The sequence below is a fragment of the Propithecus coquereli genome, unplaced genomic scaffold (assembly GCF_000956105.1).
Source record: "Propithecus coquereli isolate 6110/MARCELLA unplaced genomic scaffold, Pcoq_1.0 Scaffold71, whole genome shotgun sequence".
Taxonomy (NCBI): Eukaryota; Metazoa; Chordata; class Mammalia; order Primates; family Indriidae; genus Propithecus; species Propithecus coquereli.
Window position 1 is genome coordinate 5,909,577 of NW_012153174.1, and position 20,550 is coordinate 5,930,126.

Genomic DNA, 20,550 nt, shown 5'->3' on the forward strand with positions numbered 1-20,550 from the left:
TAAGGGGAGCATCGAGGCAGCGCCGGGCACGCAGGCAAGATCAACCCACGGCATTTGGGGGTTTTCCTCTGACTCTTCATATTGCAGATTATTTAATTTTTTCTCCATCCTCTCTCTCTTTCTCCTTCCCTCCTTCCCTCCCTTCTTTCCTTCTTTCCTTCCTCAAGGGAAAAAGCAGTGATACACCCCTCACTTATTTCCTGAGTTTATTTGATACCACAACCTTGGCTGTAAGGTTGAGACTTTGGCTTAAATGGTCTGTTTCTTTGTCATCTGTACTGATGCATCAGAGCTAAATATCCTCCGTGTGACAAGGAGGAAGAGGATGCTTCCTGAATACCTGCCATATGTTAGGAATGATACAGGGAACCACCCTCACATTGTCTCCCCGATGCCTGCCTGTGAGGTGCAGTTTACTCTCCCGGCTCCTCTGGTGAGGAAACAGATGCAGAGGGGCAGAGGAATGCCCCCCAGGTCAAAGTTACTAAGTGGTACAGCCAAGATTCCCAAGGAGGCCTTTCTGACTCTGAACTTGCCATTATAAAACTCGAAACTTGCGGAGGCAGCCTGTATACATCTTTCATTCTCCAGGTGGCGGTGGAGGGGGGCAAGTGCCAATGTGATCAGGCATTATGACTTGCAAATATTGCATTACGCCTGAGAAGCAGTCTGTGCCTGTTATTCCAGGTATATCTGTGCTCTGTGTGTGTGAGCGACAGGGTGGGGAGGGGGAGAGATGAGAAAAACGGAAAGATATATAATCATTTTTGAAGACTCATTTATTGAATTAATGCTATGCATTCAGCCCAGACTGCTTCTAACATCATGATAATATGGCTACCAGGTTTAGGAATCCTATACTTTCCTAGAACTGCAGGAAATCTCTCAACACATGTGATGTAAATGCTAATGAGCTTGTGAGGAAAAGATTAGTTTCCACATCCAATGGAGTAAAGTGATGTGCCAAGAAACTTTAAAGAAAATGCACAACTTTTTTTTCCTCCTAAATGCATACACTTTCAAAAAACATTAAGGCGAAAAATATTTTGTGCTAAAAATATAGGTCGATGGACAGAACAAAGCCTAAAGGCCATTTGCTGAAGATTTCTGAGGTTCCATAATTTTGTGTGACAATTGGGGCAGAGGGCATGAGAGCACAACAAACGCAGCCCGGCCGGGCCGCAGGGCGAGCGTGGCCCGAGCCCAGACAGAGCCCGCAGGTGGAGGCGAGTGCCTGTTTAGCTTCACGGCCAGGTGAAAGGAGTTCACACCGATCTACATTCGCTTAAAAGAGAAATGGAATGTGGAGAGGAAACTCGTTTCTGATTAAATTTAGAATCGGACTGAGGGCACTGCTCTCCGCCATGTGGCACGGGAAAGAAGGCAGCGGAAGACGGCACGGGGGACCGAGCGCCCTCTGCGTGTCACAAGTTTTAGGTCCTTTACATCATTTATGTTATTTTGTTCGAACGCAGCACTGCAATCTAAATCCCTGAAATTATTTCCCAGTGAGAAAAGCTAAGGCTCGGTGTCGTTCAGTCACGCAGTCAAGGCCACGTGGTGAGTGAAAACACAGCAATTGTTCAGGATGGAATTTCTCCCCACCGAGGTCCTCGCCCCGATGAGAAGGAGCCAGAGCCCTGGGCTCTGGTCACGGCTCCACCTGTTACCGGTGGTGTCACCTCTGGTAAGCCGCGTTGCACTGGGGGGTGGGGGGCAGGGACTGGAGTAGAGAGAGACTGACTCCTGCTGGGTTTCCCAAGCCCACCCTTTGGCGGCCCGTCACCACACCCATACTTCTGTTTACATCTCTGTCCTAGAACTTGTGCTCTTGGCCACATCGCTCATTTTATTCTTTTCTTTGTAGTCTAGAAATTCTACCCTTGCTCCCACGACTTCTTCTCCAGTTTGCATTCTTTATTTCTTTCCCAAACTTCGCACGGATGTGTTCTATTGTGTGCCTTTATGGTGTCCTGGTTGTCAAATCCAGCAGGCCCTCCTTAGGTTTGATTTCGACTGGTTCCTCACTGGCATTTCTTCTGAAACTCCCCTGTCTTGGGGACACGTCACCGTGCCCTCCCGACACGTCCACCTCTCTATTATTTCCTTCTCCTTCTCTGGCTCTTCAGACCCCTAAATGGTGGTGGCCCCCGGAATCCGTCCTTGGCCTTCTTCTCCTCTGGAAAGCTCTCCCTAGGTGGACTCTTCTGTTTTTACTGCTTCAGCTACCAACTTAGCTCCAGCAACAGTGTGTGTGAAGCCGTTCCCATTCTGTGCAGGTGGCATCAGCCACTTCCCTCTTGGGGTGTCCACTGCCCCTGGGTCTACCCACGACAACTTTGCACTTACTCCTTCACATGTTGCTCCCCATTACGAGGCTGTACGCCCTTCAGAGGTAAAGGGCCTTAGTCGTGTTCATTTTTCTAGTATCCAAGTCAGTGCCTGCCATGGATAGGTACTTGATAAATGGTTATCGAATAAATGGATGCAGTCATTAATGGAGATTTCCTTCAGGTCCTAATTAAGACACTGCAGACTGTCTTTGGGGATGTCTTGTAGGACTGAAAGAACAAAGAATGATTTTCAGAACCCTTGAGCTTCGGGATCAAGGTCACATGAGCCCCTCCTGTCCTGGGGCTGGAGGTGCTACTGCTCCTGCGCCTGGGAAGACCTTTCGCTTCTCTCACTCCCGGAATTGCTCGTATCAGATCTCCCCCTGTGCATTTCTATGTTTGAAACCTTTTCACTCATTCTTCAAGGTCCAGTGCTCCCTCTGCCATCAAACTCTTTGGCCTTTCTGAATTTGAAATAAAAATCTCCTTCCGTGTTCCCAAAATATTTAAAAAATAAAATTTATTTCAAATAGTTTTTGTAACAGCTTTTCTAGGTTGATTTTTTAAAAGAATATGTGAAATAGTGTGTTGTACTTACTTATTCAATCATTTATTCCAAACGTCTTTGTTAATATTTGTTTCCTATTTACCTCACAGAGGATATTTTAGATTTTTTTACCTTGAATTTTGACTCAGCGTTTTAGCTAAAAAAAATCTGGAAGTGCCTGCCTTCTTTAAAGGCTACGCTGGAAACTCCCACTTTTCACCCTTACAACGGAAAACTTCATGCCACATGGAATTGTCCAAGCATCTGAGTTGATAATATTGTGGAGGTTTAAAAAGTTTTGGAGCTTTGGAGTCTCTTTAGTCTCATGGACTCTCAGACTTTTTCTACAGCTGAGTATAAGCTGTAGAAATTGAAGATCACAATGAAAGTGCTGACAAAACCTCAGCCAGGCAGAGCTCAGCGGGCCTGTCCCTCTGCAATCAGCAGCTCATTGTGAGCTGTGAAGAGTGAATCTCCATGTGATTTTGTGCTAACGAACGTTCACATACCAACTGAGTCAGCGGCTCCCTCCCAGCCCGCTGGCATCTGGCTCTGACCGTGTGCGCGGCTTGTCTCTCTCTCTCTTCCACATGTGCACCCGCCTAGGTAGGGGCACGACACTGAACAACAACAACAACAAAACCTTCCTTGAATCATTCAACAGAAAATGATCCCGGTTCTTTCGTCCTGCTGAGTCTTTCATCCTCCTGAGTCACCAAGAAAATATTACCTTAAATGTCTGAGGAATGCTTTAAACTCAGCCTAACTCCAATCTGCTGAATAAATGCAAAATATATTTCTGTGCTGGAATACACTGTATGATGTGAAAACTGTTTAAGAGGTTGTGGGAGCTTCCCTCACCCATCCACCCACTCATCCAATCAGAATTGATCATATAACGATCTGTGGCTTCTTATGGGGAAAAAAAGTTATGTGGGAAAATACCCTAGTAAGCCACTTTTGAATTTTTTATTAAATTAACCTCACCCGTCTTCCCTTTTGCCCTGCTCAGCAAGCATTTTGATTGCCATTCACAGTGGTCATTTTCAGTGTTTAGAAATAATAAGCACCGTCTGTTGATAGTCAAAGCAAACATCGGCTCTAAGTTTGGCCACGGGCTACAGGTCGAGTAAATGGAAAAGAAACATGGGTTTCTGTTTCCTTTAAGGTATGAAGTGCTAAACCACCACTGAAATTTGGGGAGGTGAGAGGTCCGCAAACAAAGAAGCCACGAGAAAGGCAAGGAGCAGCAAGGGTCTGGGGCGCTGTTTATTGCAGACAGACCTTTTTGAGACCTCGCCCCAAACAGGGCTGAACCAACCACTCTGGACCTTTCTCCAGGTCTCTTCTCTCCATTGCCATTGCACATGCAATTAATCACATTGTCTGTCCCCCATATACGTGACCCCATTCATCACCCCATGCCTGGACACACACGTGTGCTCACTTACACCCTGGAGAGGAGCAGAGAGAGGAGAGAGAAGGAATACTGAGTGGAAAAATACAAAGATTTGTGCTTGATTATTGGAGATAATTAAGTAGAACCTAAAAATAGTCAGGCCCCTTATTTCATATTATGTTCAAAACGATTCAAATTCAAAGCTATTCACAGCTGTGCTGGGGGCTGGTAAACATACAGAGTTGATTTCAAGCACTTAAATCAATGATAAGCAGATGAAGCATCTTTCTGTTCTTCTAAGTATAACTTGGGGTGGTACCATGACTCAGAGACTATTGAACGTGAAGTAAAGAGGTCAATAACATCATCACCCCCATGACACTCCTTATTTATTCTGCCAATACTTTTAAATAAAGTGGAGCTATATGGCCAGCATGTCAGGTGAGTTTTGTGATTTTTCTCCTTACAAAGTTGTTGGTGATGAGTCTTTAAAACTGAACTCCATGTAAGTATTGATTAAGCAGACTAATGGTTTACTATTTTATTGATCAATTTACTGATCCCCAAGTATCCCCAAGTACTGAATAATGCAAAAACGCAGACTCAAAAGTAAGAAATACAAGAAAATAGGTTGTGGTACATTTAAAAGTATATAAGCAAGGATTTGCCCTGCTACTGCTGGAGAGCTCTTTCAAGTGTTAGGAATACATCTAATTATGTGCTGTAAATCTGCAGTCCCCAACCCCCAGGCTGTGGACCGGCACCAGTCTGTGGTCTGTTAGGAACCAGGCGACGCAGCAGGAGGTGAGTGGCAGCGCGTGAGCCTCACCTGTATTTACAGCCGCTGCCATTGCTCGCGTCACCGCCTGAGCTCCGCCTCCTGCCGGATCAGTGGTGGTAGTAGATTCTGCATTATGGTGAGTTGTAAGACTATTTCATTATATATTACAATGTAATAATAATACAAATAAAATGCACAATAAGCATACTGTGCTTGAATCATCTTGAAACCATCACCTCCTGCCCCCCGGTCTGTGGAAAAATTGTCTTCCGTGGAACTGGTCCCTGGTGCCAAAAAGGTTGGGGACCACTGCTGTAAATAACAGCAACAATTCCGCTGCTCTGAGGAGGCTGCTATCACCAGCATCCCCACTCCGGTTTTGTTCATGTCGCTGTCTTTTCCTTACGGAACATCCTTTTTCCTGTCACTGCATCATGACAAGGTGCTAGGCGTCGTTCGTGACCCAGCTTAAAGGCCACCTTTTCACAAAACTTCCCCGATTCCGCGTTCCCTGACGGTCCCCTTGAACACCATAGCATGGCACTTCCACTTGCCCTGTATCGTTTTCCATACGAGATGACTCTCGGTCACCAAAGGACCTCAGAACGACCACCACTAGGACACAGCACATTGCCTTATAAGGATTTTTTGGTCTTTCTTTTCCCCTCGAGGACAGGGGCTCTACCATTTGCTTTCGTATCAGTCTTGCCTAACATAGGCCTTTGCCACATGCCAAGCACCCATTGTTTCTTCTGTTCAACCGATACCCAGGACTGCCCACTGCGTGCTGACCGCAGTGGCCCCGCTGGCCAGGAAGGAATGAGTGGCAGCCTTGCGTGCTGGCATCGTCACTGCCACCGCCTTGTTTGTGCAGCGTCTGCCGAGCTTGCCAGCACTGGGAAGGGGGACATGCCGTCTTTCGTTTATCCCCTTAGGGCTTGGCACTAAGTGTTATTGGACGAATTTAATATATTTAGAAAGAAAAAAAAAAAAGAAAATCACAACTGACTGAGGGTAGAGGCTGCCGTTTAATAATTTTTGTAAGGTTTGGCTCTTCACAATTTCTCTTTGGGCAGACTTTTGTCAAGTGTTTTGAGGAAGTTATGTCTGTTTCCCTTACAATTTCAGTTCCAGTCGAGTCTCTGAGGGAGCTGCTCTGAAAATTTTGTTTCATCAATAATGAACTACTGCTACTTAATAGAATGGATTTAATAAAGTTTATAAAGGCGAATGCAATAAAGTAACAACGGAAGAAATTGGGACACTTCTTAGAATTATGCCCTTTGTATTCAGGTGGGGCATTGTTAAGAGCTCTTCCCTAAATCTCGAGAGATCTGCCCCATTCTCAGTCTTTGTTACATTAATGGCCCTCACTGACTTCTTGTGTATTCGGATCAGAAACTGGAGACGTTGCAGAATTATTCTTAGAAAATGTACCTTAAAATGACCAATTTGACATAATCAAAAACCTTCAAACCATGCTTGTCCTTGAATCCAGCAATTTCACTTTTAGGTATTTATCTTTGAGAAATAATTAAGGCAAAGATTTAGCTCATAATGTGTTTATCATAGCATCTTATATTACAGCAAATACAGATGGTAACTTATGATTTCCGAAATAGGAAATTACTTGAAAAGGATAATACATATGTTGTTATATTATGTAGTTATTAAAAATGATGTCAAATTATATATATTTTCATGAACATATGTTCATGATATATTATTAAGGAGGTTACAAATAGTATCTACATATTGATTCTATTTCAATGTAATATACATTAAAACATGGAAGAAGTCTATAAAGACAAGCAACAAAGTATAATTCCTAACTACTTCTTAGTGGCAGAATTTTGATTTCTGAGTGGCAGGAAGGTGATTTATATTTTCTCCTTTGTGCATATTTGTGTCTTCTATTTTATCTTCAATAGCATGTGTAATAGGGAATAAAAAGTTGATATTTTAATAATTCCAAATATGTAGAAGTTTTACAAATCCAATATTTGGAGGATGAGAACTTATGTCTTTTCATCATTATAAAATAACTGTGATTTTGCACAGAAAAACTTGTCCGCAGTCTATACTGTCTAGTCCAATTGAGACACCAATAAAAAATAAAATAGCTTCTGAGCATGGTAAATGTATGTCAGTATCCTTTACTCGAATATTTTTGGGTCCTTCTGTGTTATAAACTCTTTTCTACGCTCCTTGCTTTCGCGTAGCGTGTCCTCTAGCAGAGGAGTCAGAGAAAAAAATAATAATACATATGAATGAACAAGAGTTAAAATGGCCAAGGATAAAATGCCGAGTAAGGAGGTAGGCAGAGTCTGCAGGTGGGGGAAGGGCTGTGTGTTTTAGAAGCGATGTTTGATCTCAGCCCTGAACGAAGGAAGATGGGCTACGTAAAGGTCTGGGGGACAGCAGGACAAAGGATCAGCAAACGCAAAGTCCCCGATGCGGAGGTAGACACGGTGTGTCTAGGAAACAGAGGATGGCTGGTGCTGCCTGACCTGGGCAAGCCAGGGGGAGAGTGGAGGGATGTGCAGGCGCCAGAGCAGGGGGCCTTGGGATTTGTCCTTCCTCAAAGTTTGTACTTCATTTAATGACAATGAGGCATCATCACAGAGGTTTAAAGAGAGAAGTAGAGTGATGGGAAGGTGGCTGTAGCTGCTGTGTGGCCAGTGGACTATACGGAGGCAGGGACGAAGAGCCACCAGCGCCCCGGAGAAGGCGAGCTGGGCTGTGGCGTGGACCAGGGCATTATCAGCGGAGGTGGGAAAGGGTGGTCAGATTCGGGATGTTTCGAAGGTGGAGCAGACAGGACTTGCTGATGGACGATCAGTGGATCAGGGGATGAGGAAAAAGAAGAGTCAAGGACACCTTTGGTAATAGCTTGATCATTATCAGGAGATGCAAATTAAAATCATATCGAGATAGTACCCAAGGCTAAAATTAAGAGGACTCATCATGCCCAATTTTGGAGGGGACCTGGGGAGATCTCAATTCTTACACACTGCGGGTGGGAATGTAAATTGGAACCACCGCTTTGGAAAACACTTTGGCATTATCTACTAAAGTTCAGCGTGCCTATCTGTGCACTGTGACTCAGCAATTCCACTCCTAAGTCTTAGCCCGCCAGGAATAAGTGTACATGTGTACAAAAGACATAGGAAAAAACATCCACAGTAACATTAATCATAATATCCCCAAACTGAAAACAACCCAAGTGTCCCTCAATAACCATAGAATGGATTAATGAAGTGAGGTGTATTCTTACAATGAATTATTGTAGAGCAATGAAAAGAATGCGTTACAGCTACATGGAACTATATCTCATAAGCATAATGCCGAACAAAAGAATCCAGAAACACACACCACACACACACACACACACACAAAATAATGTATGATCTCTTTTGTATAAAGCTCAAAAACCTGCAAAACTGATTTTTTTCACAATAGTGATCACACTAGGGAAGAACGTAGAACATGCTGGTTAAGACGGGTAAGAGCAGAGTTTCCGTGATGCTGCCGTGGTGGTATTTTCTTATAACTGGGTACGTGCATGTGTGCTAGACTTAAAAACTAATATTTAAAAATTATAAAACAGAAGCAGATCTAGAGGATGGGAAGTGAGGAAGAGGAGACAGAGGATAAGACAAATCTTTCAAGGAGTTTGTCTGCAAAGAGTAAGAAAGTGACATGGTGGTAGGTGATGTGGGTCTGTCATTTTTCCTTACTATGGCATGTTTGCTCATGTGATGATGGTATCAGTACAGTAGTAAGGACAAATCAATAATGCAGAACAGGGAGAGAGAGGACAATTTCATGAAAAAGGTGCCGGAGCAGGTGAGAAGGGGTGTCCAGTGCGAACGAGGAGAGAGATCTCAGGCAGGAGCGTGCGCGGAGGAGAGGCAGGATACGCAGGTGCAAAGCAGGGATGCTGGCAGATACAGAGGCGGAGAAATAAGGTAGCTCTTGTTTTATTGCTTCTATTTTCTCACTGGAATAAGGAGTGAGGCCAATAGTTAAAAATAATGGAGGCAGACCTTTGGAAGTATGAGGACACGGGAGAAAGGAGGAAACAGTCTATCTCGGATCAGGAAAGTGAATCTCAAGGGGGAAAAGGGAGGCATGTTGGAGGACAATGAGTGACTGCTTGAGGTCTGTGGTCATACATGTAAGGAAAGACATGCGGTTGCCAGATTCGGCTGCTTGGACATTTCATGACACAACCTCCATGATCTAGAGCTCGTGCATGTGTTTGGTACCATAGTCTTTCAGCCTTTCACCTCCAGCTGTTACTTGGAAATAGCTTTAACAAGCTTGATTGTCAAGCTTCTCAGCTGGAAGCGGGTGAAAGTAGCAAAAGAGAATGGGGAGCACGTGCCGGTTCCCACTGCCCTGGGAAGTGGGGCTGGCAGGGAGCTCTGCAGACAACATTTCCCAGACCCCCCGAGGGCTGGTTGCCTGGTAGCTGCTGCCAATAGGTGGCACTGGCAGGAACTTGGAAGGTGGAGGAGAGAATAGATTTTTTTCTGGCTTCTGGCTCAGACCAGCATCCTATCATTACTGGACCTGCAAAGCTCCTGCCTCCAGCTGAGGCTGCCTTTGACACTCCTGGCACCAGCTGGCCATGGCCTGGGGGAGGCAGCAGTGGCTGGGCCCTGTGCCCTTGGCAGCTGGAATGTTCCAGGTGTGCCTTGATCCCTCGCAGCCTGGCTCGCTTCATAGTAGTCCCAGCAGGTGCGAGGCTGGGCCTCTAAGCCCCTCTTCCTTTGTTCCTCCGGCCCTGAGGGTAGGAGCTTCTTCCTTCAGTTACGAATCTTTCGATTTCACGAGCATCTGCTTTTCATCCTCTCGGCCTTCCAGCACCTATTCAGTCCTTTCTTTGATGGAAATCCCTTTTTTCTGAAACACCTAACGTGTTCCACTTTCCTGGTCTACTTGACACATCATCGCTAAAAGCAAAACCCAGCGGCCAGTGATCTGAGATACAACAGCAGAACCCACTGTGGGACTGGCAGCACACGGCGTGCCGCGGCAGAGAGGGGCAGGGGCAGCCCCCGTGGTCCATGGCATTCTAGGGCAGCCAGAACCTCCTCCCCAGAGTCCTGGTGGCTTTGAGGCTACATCGACATGATGAGAAACACACCACCTCGCCCTGGTCCGACTTGATTTTCCCAAAGCGGTCAATGTAGATTTCACAGAAACAACTGTCTTTTCACACGCATATTTCATCAGTTTATATGCTAATTAAACTAGCTAAATTAAATAACTTGCTAATTAAACTAAATAATGCAAAATGAAGTCTACAATAAAAAGGACATTAAAATAAACAGGTTCAGAAACTCAAGTTGACTCTTGTTGAGTGTTCAGCTCAACTGGAGGCACTCCTGTTGGTGGACTAAAGGTAACCTACTTGGCGTGAATATTCAATGTACTAAGGGCATTGGGAAGAACATTCTAGAGAAGGAAGAGGGTGCTGGTTAACCAGAGCTGGGGAGAACAGCTCTTACTGTATGAGTCTTACGTGAACGAGCAGCCTCCCTGGGAGGGGTGGACCCTGTGGAGGATGTGGTGAGCACAGGTGGTTGTGCATAGAGGCCGCATGTAACGGAGGGCGATGAGCCACCTGTCCGGCCAGAACCGTCTGTTTCCTGCACCAGAATTGTTCCGGCAGAGGACGTGCGGCCCCCGACGGGGGGAAGCCACGCTAGATAGACGTGTTTCGAGGGCTCCTCTCATTTTGTATTATTCCATCTAGAAAATGGAACTGCTCAGTCTGGAATTCACCCAGATAAATGCAGAGCTGTTTTTAAATATGTTTTGTCATGTTGTTTATAATGTCGCATTATAAACTTTTAGTAAAATGTGAACATTTTTAGGACAAATTTTGCTCAGAGCTTCACACGCCATCATGCACACAATAGACATTCAATAAATGTGTTAATTAACGAACTAAAATAGCAACTGCAGAGCAGACAGATCTCAAGGGACTAGGAGCGAGTCCCACTCACAGACTGGCACTCTCGCCTGCGCCTTCCTCCTCGGCAGAATCCAGAGGTGGAGCCCGGCACGTTCAGAAGATGGTGGCAAGTGGCAGAGGAGGGACTCTGGCATGGGGTGGCCAGGTTCTCCTCTAACTCGACCCAAGTAAAGGTGGCTGGGGCCTGTGTCTTCCTGCTTGATGATGAAATCCAGTGATTAAGTTCCAGCCATGCTCACAGGATAGGACAAATGAGGTGGTTTTCACAGTTCAGGGATTTCTTAGTTGCCCCCGTTGGCAGGGGACAGTGCCTGCTGGACGTGAGAGGACGGTCCCGTCACTCCGGGCTTCCCCCGGAGCCTCACAGGATGCAAGACCGGAGAAGAATAATTAGAACCTTCTTGCAGCCTGCATTTCCTCTCTTCCTTTCACAATGTATTCAGGAAGAACTGTTGGCAAAAGGGGCAACACATGCCGGTTTGGAATATGAAGAAATAAGAAGTAGGTGTAGGTGTTTCTTCCTGCTCGGCAAAGCTTTCCCGGGCACACAGCCTGCAGGAAGGCACTTGTTGGTAACGCACTCAGCACACTCCAGCTAAATACACTTAGAGTATACAAAGAGATTTCCCAGTAGCAACAGGTAAAAGTAGAAATGGGAAAAGTGGACATGTTTGGGTGGGTAGATTGGCACCCACTCGATCGATCTGGAGAAGGCCTGATTTTTGTTTGTTTGCTTTACCTAGATGGTTCCTCTACAAGGAAGCATAATTTCTGCATGAGGGCTCCCCTGTGCAGCCAGGTGACTGTGCCGCACGCAGCCTGGGCTGCGGTTTGCACGCACTCACGTGAACGTCACTGCCACCTGTATGTGTTCCCAGTGCTGCCTTTGACCTCAGGGAGCACCAGGCGATGCTGTGTTGCCAGGAAAGGCCTGTGCACAGTTGTACACGAGTCAGTGCCTCCTCTGCCAATTACGGGAGGCTGGGTTTATGCAACCAAAACAGAGTCTTCACAGAATCACAATTACAAAACCAAAAGCAACTTCAGAGACCCTCTAGCCCAATCTGCTCATTTTACAGGTCATTCAAAGTCCAGGTGGATAACTCTGACCATTAACCTTCTCCCTTTGCTTGTGCCACTTAGATAGAATCAAAGCTCTGAAACTGAGTGGCTTGTCCTAAGCCCTGTCTTTCGCAGTCACAAGACTTTTTAGCTTGTCTGCCCTCTACCATTTCAGACTTCGAATGTCTGACCTGTTCCACCCAAATGGCCTCTCCTCCTGACCTGCCCAGTTTCATTTTCCCCAGGTCCTTTCTCAGTCACATAGGCTCAAGCCTGAGGTTTCTTTCTCCTGGTCCACGCCCTGTCTGTCAAATGACCCGCATTCTCTCTTTACAGTGTTTCTGCACTTCCTTTCTAGCACAGAGCTCTTAATTTGGGTTTTATGACCTCAAATCTGGACTTTTCTTCCTGTTTTCACATGCCATCAAATTTTCACCCGCTATTTCCCTGCTCTAAAAATCAGGTCCCATCTGAGATCTACGCAGTCAGAATCTGCATTCTGGTAAGATTTCCGGTAGATGTTATCCACGTTAAAGTCTGAGAAGCCCTGTGCTATGTGCTATGGGTCTTTCCGAACACTTTGTATGCATTTTATCATTTCAGCATTATGATCCTATGAATCAGACACTATCATTATCCTCCAGTGCACATGGGAAAATTGAGGCTGAGCCACAGTAGGTAAGTTGCCTGAAGTCGCAGGCTGAAGTTCAGGACACTATGAGGAAATACTAATGCGGGAATAAAAACATGAGTGGCAGTCAGGAGAGTCACTGGGGAAGTTAAGCTGAATTCCAGAGGAAGAGTAAGAGTGAGCCAGACTAAAGGAAAGGGGATGGGGATATTCTGGAGAGGTTAACAGCATGTGCAAATGCCCTGAGGTGCAGAAGAAATGGGAATATTTCCAGAAGAGAGAGGAAGGCAATGTGGACGTAGAGTGGGACTAATGAGGAGAACGCAGTGATATAAAGGCCCTTGTATCTTGCTCAGGAATCTTGCCTTAAATTTCAGTGAGTGCTAAGGGGAACATTGAGGGCTTTAAGTATGTTTGGGGAGTAAATAGAGTCCAAGTGGCCTCTCAGACCACCACAAGGAGAATGGCGTGAGAAAAGAAGGACAAGATGAAGCAGCAGGATGGCTGCAGGGGCCTGGTGGGAGTGGGGGCAGTTTGACCAGGGAGCGCAGTAGGAATGAGGTGAAATGGTTTGTGTTTGCCTGGAAATAGAACTGACAGACCTCGGACCACATGTTAAGCATCTTCGCCGCCAAGAGCAGCGTCCACTACGTGGAGACTAATAGGAGTGCCGTGGTCCATCTCTGCTTGTCAAGCGGAGTCTTCCTCCCTCCTTCCATCCTTCCTTCCATCATTCCTTCCATCCCTCCTTCCTTCCTCTTTCTCAACCCCTCCTCCCCTTGCTGTCGCCCTCTCTCCTGGCGGGAAATGGGATTGGAAAACGTGTGAACTGCAGATTCTCTGGCCACACAGGGCACACTCCCATCTTTGCTGCTGCAGCTGTGCGTGCAGTCGGACCTCCCTGAGTGCATCTCACGCTCCAGAGATAGCGGGTCCTGGGGAAATCCCAGGTCCAGTGAAGAGCAGCTAGTGCCCTACGATATGTCCAACGTGACAACGTGGAGAGAAACTGGATGGTTAGGTTCGAGGCACAGCTATGCCCTGATTCCTGGTCTTGGAACAGAAGCCAAACTGTCCTTCCTGGGCCAGTACAAACTGAGGAACAATTATGCTCCAACAGTTCTCCCCCAAGCCTGTCACCTCCAGCACAAGGTGGCATGTCTGACTTAATGACTCGATAAGGAAAGAGAGCTGAGAAAGGATTTTCACAGCTAACAGTGTTTTAGGGCTAGCCAACTTCCATAAAGAAGGAACGGTTTTTAGCATCGGTTTTAAAATGTCATACATCTTGTTTGATTTTCTTATTGTTTTAAAAATAGTGTCCTTCAGAGAGGGTTAGACAGTTGAAATTGGGTTAACAAAGCAATTTTCCTTCTATCCTAAAAAATAGTTATTTTAGACATAGTCACATACAGAATGACTTGCAGACTTAGAGCCATTGTCTACCTGCTAAATAAGAACATTTTAGGGATTTTAATTCAGAGCTGTTTGCAAATACTTCACAGGTTTCATGCCTACTGATTATTTGCATTCATAGCAGAAAGCTGTGTTTTTACATTTAAATCCCAAGGATTTTTTACCACTAAAGATGTATGAAAATATATGTCAGACTAGGTTCTTTTATCACATTTATTTTTCTTTTCCTAGAGGGGAAAAGCTCTGTTCTTATAACTCACTTCAATTTAATTTATAAGCCAGTTCGTTGTAAGTGGGATTATCTAGCAGCAAAGCGGTATTTAGAAGCTCTTACCCTGAAGATAGGTTTCTCTTCAAAAAAAACAGGTCGTGTTGCCTTGCTGGTCTCGTTTGCTGTCAGGTGATTTCACTCTTTGGTCTCGTAACACAACCTTCTACCCACCTCCCATGTTAAAAAAAATAGCATCAGTAAGATCAACCTTATTCCTCATCTTGTGCTCAATGCCTTGCTTCAGCCCTAGTGCTCTTTGGACACACTTGTCTTTTGACCACCTTTGGAGTAACATAGAACATAGTCTCCCTACGGCGTTCTGGAATTGACAGCAAGGCTTGCCTTGGCCGGGGACGAGGTCTGGCATGCACAGCCTGTAGCACGCATGATGTAAACGTGTCAAGCTTAGTCGATAAGCTGGGGACATCAGGTGTCAGGGAAGAGCCACAACTTAAAAAACCAAAAATTTTGATTCCTATGTTTAGCATGAACAATCTGACGAAGACCAAGGGTTGCCCTTTCCTCATTGTTTTTCTGCACAATTTTACACAAAGCTCTCAAACTGGAAAGGTGATCTCATTTTCTTAGCCCCTCTCTTACTTTTTCTCCTCTATTTCCATCATTTTTGGAAGAAAAACTTCTCTATAATTTTCTAAATCTTTTAGAAAACTAGTAGAGAAACTATTTTTCTCTACTAGAAACTAGTAGAAAACTAGTCTTTTAGAAAACTAGTAGCAAACTACTGTGGCCCAGTAACCTTGAGCTGCAGGAAGGCGACTTTCAAGTCTGCACATCCGCTCTTGGGGTTTCCTGTCCTGGAGAGCTCCCGATCGTGACTGTTCCAAGGAATTGCCTCATTGCTCTGGAGATGAGCACCAGATTCTTTGACAGAGATTTTGTTTGATGTTGTCTTTTAATTTCATTTGTATCTTTGTTTGCAGACCATTTCCTAAAGCATAAAGCTGGCACTGAATGCCTATTGGGCATTCATTGATGAGAGGATAGAATAGAGCTGTCAAGGAGTTTGAACATCATCCAGTTTAATTTGCGATCTTTACATTCAAGAAAACTGGGGCCTGAGAGATGAAGTGGCTCGTACAAGGTTTTGCAGTGAGGTAGTGAGATTACCAGAGCCAGAGCCTTCACATACCCGGTCTGTAACCGCTAATCCCCACTAACCACGGTCATCCTCAACTTACACAGCCTTCCTCCTTCTCCGTGCTTTTCTCTTCTCTTTCCTTGCAAAGATGCCACTTCCCCTTTCTTCCGATTTTTTCTCTAGCCTTTAAGAAGCACACACCAGGGATGTCTTTTGCCCTCTTCTCAAACTTCTTGGACCAAAGCTATTCTAGTATGCAGCCAGGGCTGGGCTAGGAACGTATGAATAAATGGGCTACTGGCTACCAGCACACCTTCTCTCTCTCTTTTCCTATACAGGTAACATGCACCCTGACCCTCTCCTCCAAATTAAAGCACTCAGCCTAAGCTAAAGTGCTCCTTGCTATAAAAAGTTGTAAGGACATTGAGGAGATTGCCCAGACCAACCCCGTCTCAGCTGGAGCATGAGCCAGAACATGGCAGCAGCGTGTGTGCTCACAGGGGGACTCACAGAGGGCTCGGCTGAGATTCAGACAAAACCAGCACGTTACAATATGGTAACCAGGTAACATAAGGAAATGCTTTATGTAGAACATGGCCTCTTATCCATCACCCATCCCCATTTATTCACCTCTCTACCGGCCAGTCTGTCGCATCTTCTTGCCACCTTGTTCTAGAAAGGGTGTGAGCAGCAGGCCCTAAGGAAACATCTGGGCAGCTCTGTTATAAATGGAATTGTCTTACTGATGAGATCACCCAACAACAGAAAATACAAAAATATTAATCTGATCATAATATTCATTTTATAAAACTTCAAAGTATATAAGCATGTATTATTAAATATTGACAACATTTTTCCCATATGACCTTCTTTCTTTGAACATTGAGGTGATCCCTACCATTTCCTTTTAGTCTCTCTCTCTCTCTTTCTCTCTCTCCTCATTTCTTAATGTTTAAAGGAAATGGTAGGGATTATATATATATGTATAAATATAAAATGTATATGTATACCAGGGTACCTATATCAGAGAGAGAGCTACTGTTTTCTTTGTAACTTTTAGGAATTCCTTTATAATTTAAACCAGAAAGCCTCAGATAACTGACACTATTCACATATTGACCAAGTGTAAAATCATAAAGATTTTTTTCCTACTAAAACAAGTGGCAGTGAAGAAAATATGCGTCATTCACAAATCACATGTAAAACAGAAGACATATAACAGGCCTGTGTCGACAAAGTGCATTAGAGCAGTGCCTTGGATTGTGACAAAAATAGCCAGTGAATCTTTCCCCAAATTCAGAAACCAAATTGCAAGCCCTTACCTTGGAGGGCCTGCAAGCTATGAGTCTGTACGATAATGCAGAGCTGCAGGACCAGCTGTGGAGCACTTTCCAGAAAGGTGGCTAGCAAGTGCAGCATGCTCACATCGGCATACTCATACACCATTTTCCAGTAAAACCTCCATCTGTCATTCTCCCCGCTCTGTCGGCTTCGAATGCCTAAGTATATTGTGTGGAAATATCTAGAAAGAAAACATGGAGAAGAAAGAGATGAGTGATAGTTTATAATTCAAGCTCCGGGGTTGTTTTTCTTTTCTGCGAGCCACCTATGCAAGCATGCACGTGGAATAATTACCTTGGTGGCTATGGTTTAAAGTCCCAAGTGAACTGTTTAAGAGTACCCTCGTGCTTACATGCTCACTTTGAGAAGTCACTGAATTTTAGTCTTCATCAAAGGCATTCCACTGAATTGCAATATGAAGAAGAATACGGTGAAGAGTGGTCGCAACTCAGGTGGAGAAGGGATTTGTTACTTTAAAAACCTATATACATCCTTTCTTGTCAGTTCCTCTATGCGCTCAATAGCATTCGTGAGGTGGATTTCTCCTAGGACACAGTGCAAATCTGAAGTAGTAAAATGTATGTGCATGTAAACCTGCCTTGTGTCTTAAAAAAAAAGCACTTCTTGTTATAGAAAATGTCAAACATATACAAAAGGAGAAAAAATGGAATAATGATTCCACTATACCCTTCACCCTGATTAAGTACAGTTGACCCTTGAGGAACACGGGAGTTAGGGGTGCTGACCCCCACGCAGTCAAAAATCTGTGTATAACTTTGCCTAAAAACTTAACTACTAATAGCCTATTATTGTGTGGATGCCTTACTGATAACATCATCAATATAATCAATCAATGAACTGTATGTTATGTGTATTATATACTGTATTCTTACAGCAAATTAAGCTAGAGAAAAGGAACTGTTATTAAGAAAATCATAAGGAAGAGAAAATACTGTATTTTTACTATTCCTTAAGTGGAAGTGGATCATCATAAAGGTCTTCATCCTTGTCTTCATGTTGACTGGGCTGAGGAGGAGGAGGAGGTGGAGGAAGAGGAGTGTTTGGTCTTGCTGTCTCTGGTCAGGGGGAAGAGGCAGAGTACGTGGACTCGCGCAGTTCAAACTCGTGTTGCTGAAGGCTCAACTGCAGTTACCAATATATTGCCAATCTTTTTCATTTATTCCTCCGCCTACTCCCCACCACCAGGTTATTTTGAAGCAAACTGCAGGCATCACATTATTTTATCTGTAAATATTTTATTAAAAATAATTTTAAAACCAACACCATTACCACACTTATAAATAATGACAATAATCTCTTAATATTACCAAATACTCAATGTTCATATTTTCCTATTTATCATAATTTTTTAGTAGTTTGTTTGAAATGCAACTCAAACAGGGTCCACACATGATGACTACTTAATATATATCTTAAGTCTCTTTTACACTATGGATTCTCCTTCCATTTGCTTTTTATTTCTTGCATGCTTTTCATTGTCTTGATTCTAATGATTGTACTTGCCTGGTGTGGTTAAGGTATCTATCCTCTGTGTTTTCTGCAAAGGATAGATGGGTAGTTAGTGTTAGAATTTTGATCAGATTCAAGTTTGATCATTTTGGGTGGGTGATGTGTATTCTCACCGGGAGGTACATCATGGTTTGTTGTTCTCTTTTATGATGTTATCCTTTGTTGATGATACTGTGATCAGAGTTGCAAAATGGTGATATTCTGAGTCGATCATCTTTCTGTATTTATTAGCTGGAACACTTCTCCAGCTCCTTAGTCAATGTCTGTACAATATTTGGTTGTTTGAAGCTTGTTCTCTAGTAGATCCCTCGAGAAAGGGATAGTATTTTCTGAGTCCTTACATATTTGTAACAGGATGTGGTTATCAGTGCACTGGGTGGGGATAAGGTTCCTTTGGTTACACAGACCATAAAGTTTCACAGTTTTTTGTTGGAAGCTGGTGCCCACTTCAAAAGTCTGTGAATTAACTGCATTTACCCGATGCAAAGACTTTACATACAGCAAGGAAATGCAAGAGCAGAAAAGCCCAGGCAACCTTTTCACTGAAAGGTCAGGTTGGGTGGATGTAGAATATTGTATTATATATTCCATGCAAGACCCAAATCTGCAATTTATTTATCTGAGCATTTTAAATCTGCCACTTCATTGTTTATTGGCATGAAGTGCTGTCACGGAAAAGTCTGATAGAAATCTAATATTCTTTCTCTTATAAGCTATTTAACCATTTTTCTTGGGTGCCCAAAGAATATTTTGTTTCTTTTTAAAGACCTATAGTTTTATTAAAAAACAGCATCTTGATATTGGCTGTTCTGTATCATTTTTTTGAGGAATGTTGTATACCTCTTCACTATATAGCTTCAAGTTTAACATGTGGTTTTAAGTTTTCTCGAATGATGGTGCTCAGTATTGTCTTTCTAACCCATTGCTTTGGTTTTCTTCTTTAAGGACTTATTTATTATAGATGTTGTATCTTCTTTATCTTCTTGTCTATCAGTATCTCTCGAATCCTTTAATCTCAAATTTATTTATTTATTTGTTTTTTGAGACAGACTCTCACTCTGTCACTCTGCCGGGATAAAGTGCAGTGGCATCATCATAGTTCACTGCAGCCTCACACTGCTGGGCTCAAGCGATCCTCCTGCTTCCCCAGTAGCTGGAACTACAGGTACGTGCCACCACATCCTGCTAAGTTTTCTTTTTCTTTTGTAGAGATGGAGTCACACTATGTTGCCCAGGCAGATCTTGGACTTCTGGCCTCAAGTGATCCTCCCGCCTCAGCCTTAGAAAAATGCTGGGATTATGGGCGTGAGCCACATGCCTGACCCTCAGATTTCTTTTTGATTGAAAAGTTTTTCCTCTTTTCTGTCTTCTGTCTATCTTCTAACTATGGTGTTTGAATAGGGTCACATTGCTTTTAGTTGAGTTTTTATTTCTGACCTGTTTTTTTCTTTTAATTAGAATTCTATATTGAGTTCTATCATTCTCCTTGTCAAATATTACTTTTTTCTACTCACTTTTTAAATTATTTTAATTCTGATTTATATTGTTTTTTCATAGCTTTTATAATTTTAACAATTTCAGCTCATTTTGAAATATTTGCTTGTGGTTTCCATCTGTTTTGTGCATGTGTTTTTCTGTATGTTTTCGTTGTCTGTAGCAATATCATTAGTTTTCTTATTCTCTTTTCCTTACAATAATTTGATCCTTTTCTTGCTGCTGAGTTTTTTTTTTCTTTCTTTCTTTTTTTATTGTTTCAGCATATTATGGGGGTACAGATGTTTAGGTTACGTATGTTGCCCTTGCCTCCCCCTCCCCACCCCCTGAGTCAGAGCTTCAAGCGTGTCCATCCCCTGGATGGTGTGCATCCCACTCCTTACGTACGCATATACCCATTCCCTCCTCCCCACTCCCACCTGCCCGACACCCAGTAAATGTCATTCTTATATGTGCACTTAGGTATTGATCAGTGAAACCAATTTGCTGGTGAGTACACGTGGTGCTTATTTTTCCATTCTTGGGATACTTCACTTAGTAGAATGCGTTCCAGCTTGAGTTTTAAAATTAACTTAGTTTTCATGGACTTTTAGGCAGGCCGAGTGGGCCCGGACAGCAGGGCTGCTGTCACAGCTCGAGAGCACATTCTTCTGTTGT

General features: G+C 43.8%; 1 protein-coding gene across 1 annotated transcript in view; it reads right to left on the reverse strand.

Moving 5' to 3' along the window:
• Positions 1-20,550, reverse strand: part of XKR4 (XK, Kell blood group complex subunit-related family, member 4) — a 400,254-nt gene that overhangs the window by 127,364 nt on the left and 252,340 nt on the right. The window contains exon 2 of the mRNA XM_012661413.1: positions 16,851-17,050. Within this exon, the coding sequence (XP_012516867.1) occupies positions 16,851-17,050 (200 nt within the window). The remainder of the gene's footprint in view (positions 1-16,850; positions 17,051-20,550) is intronic.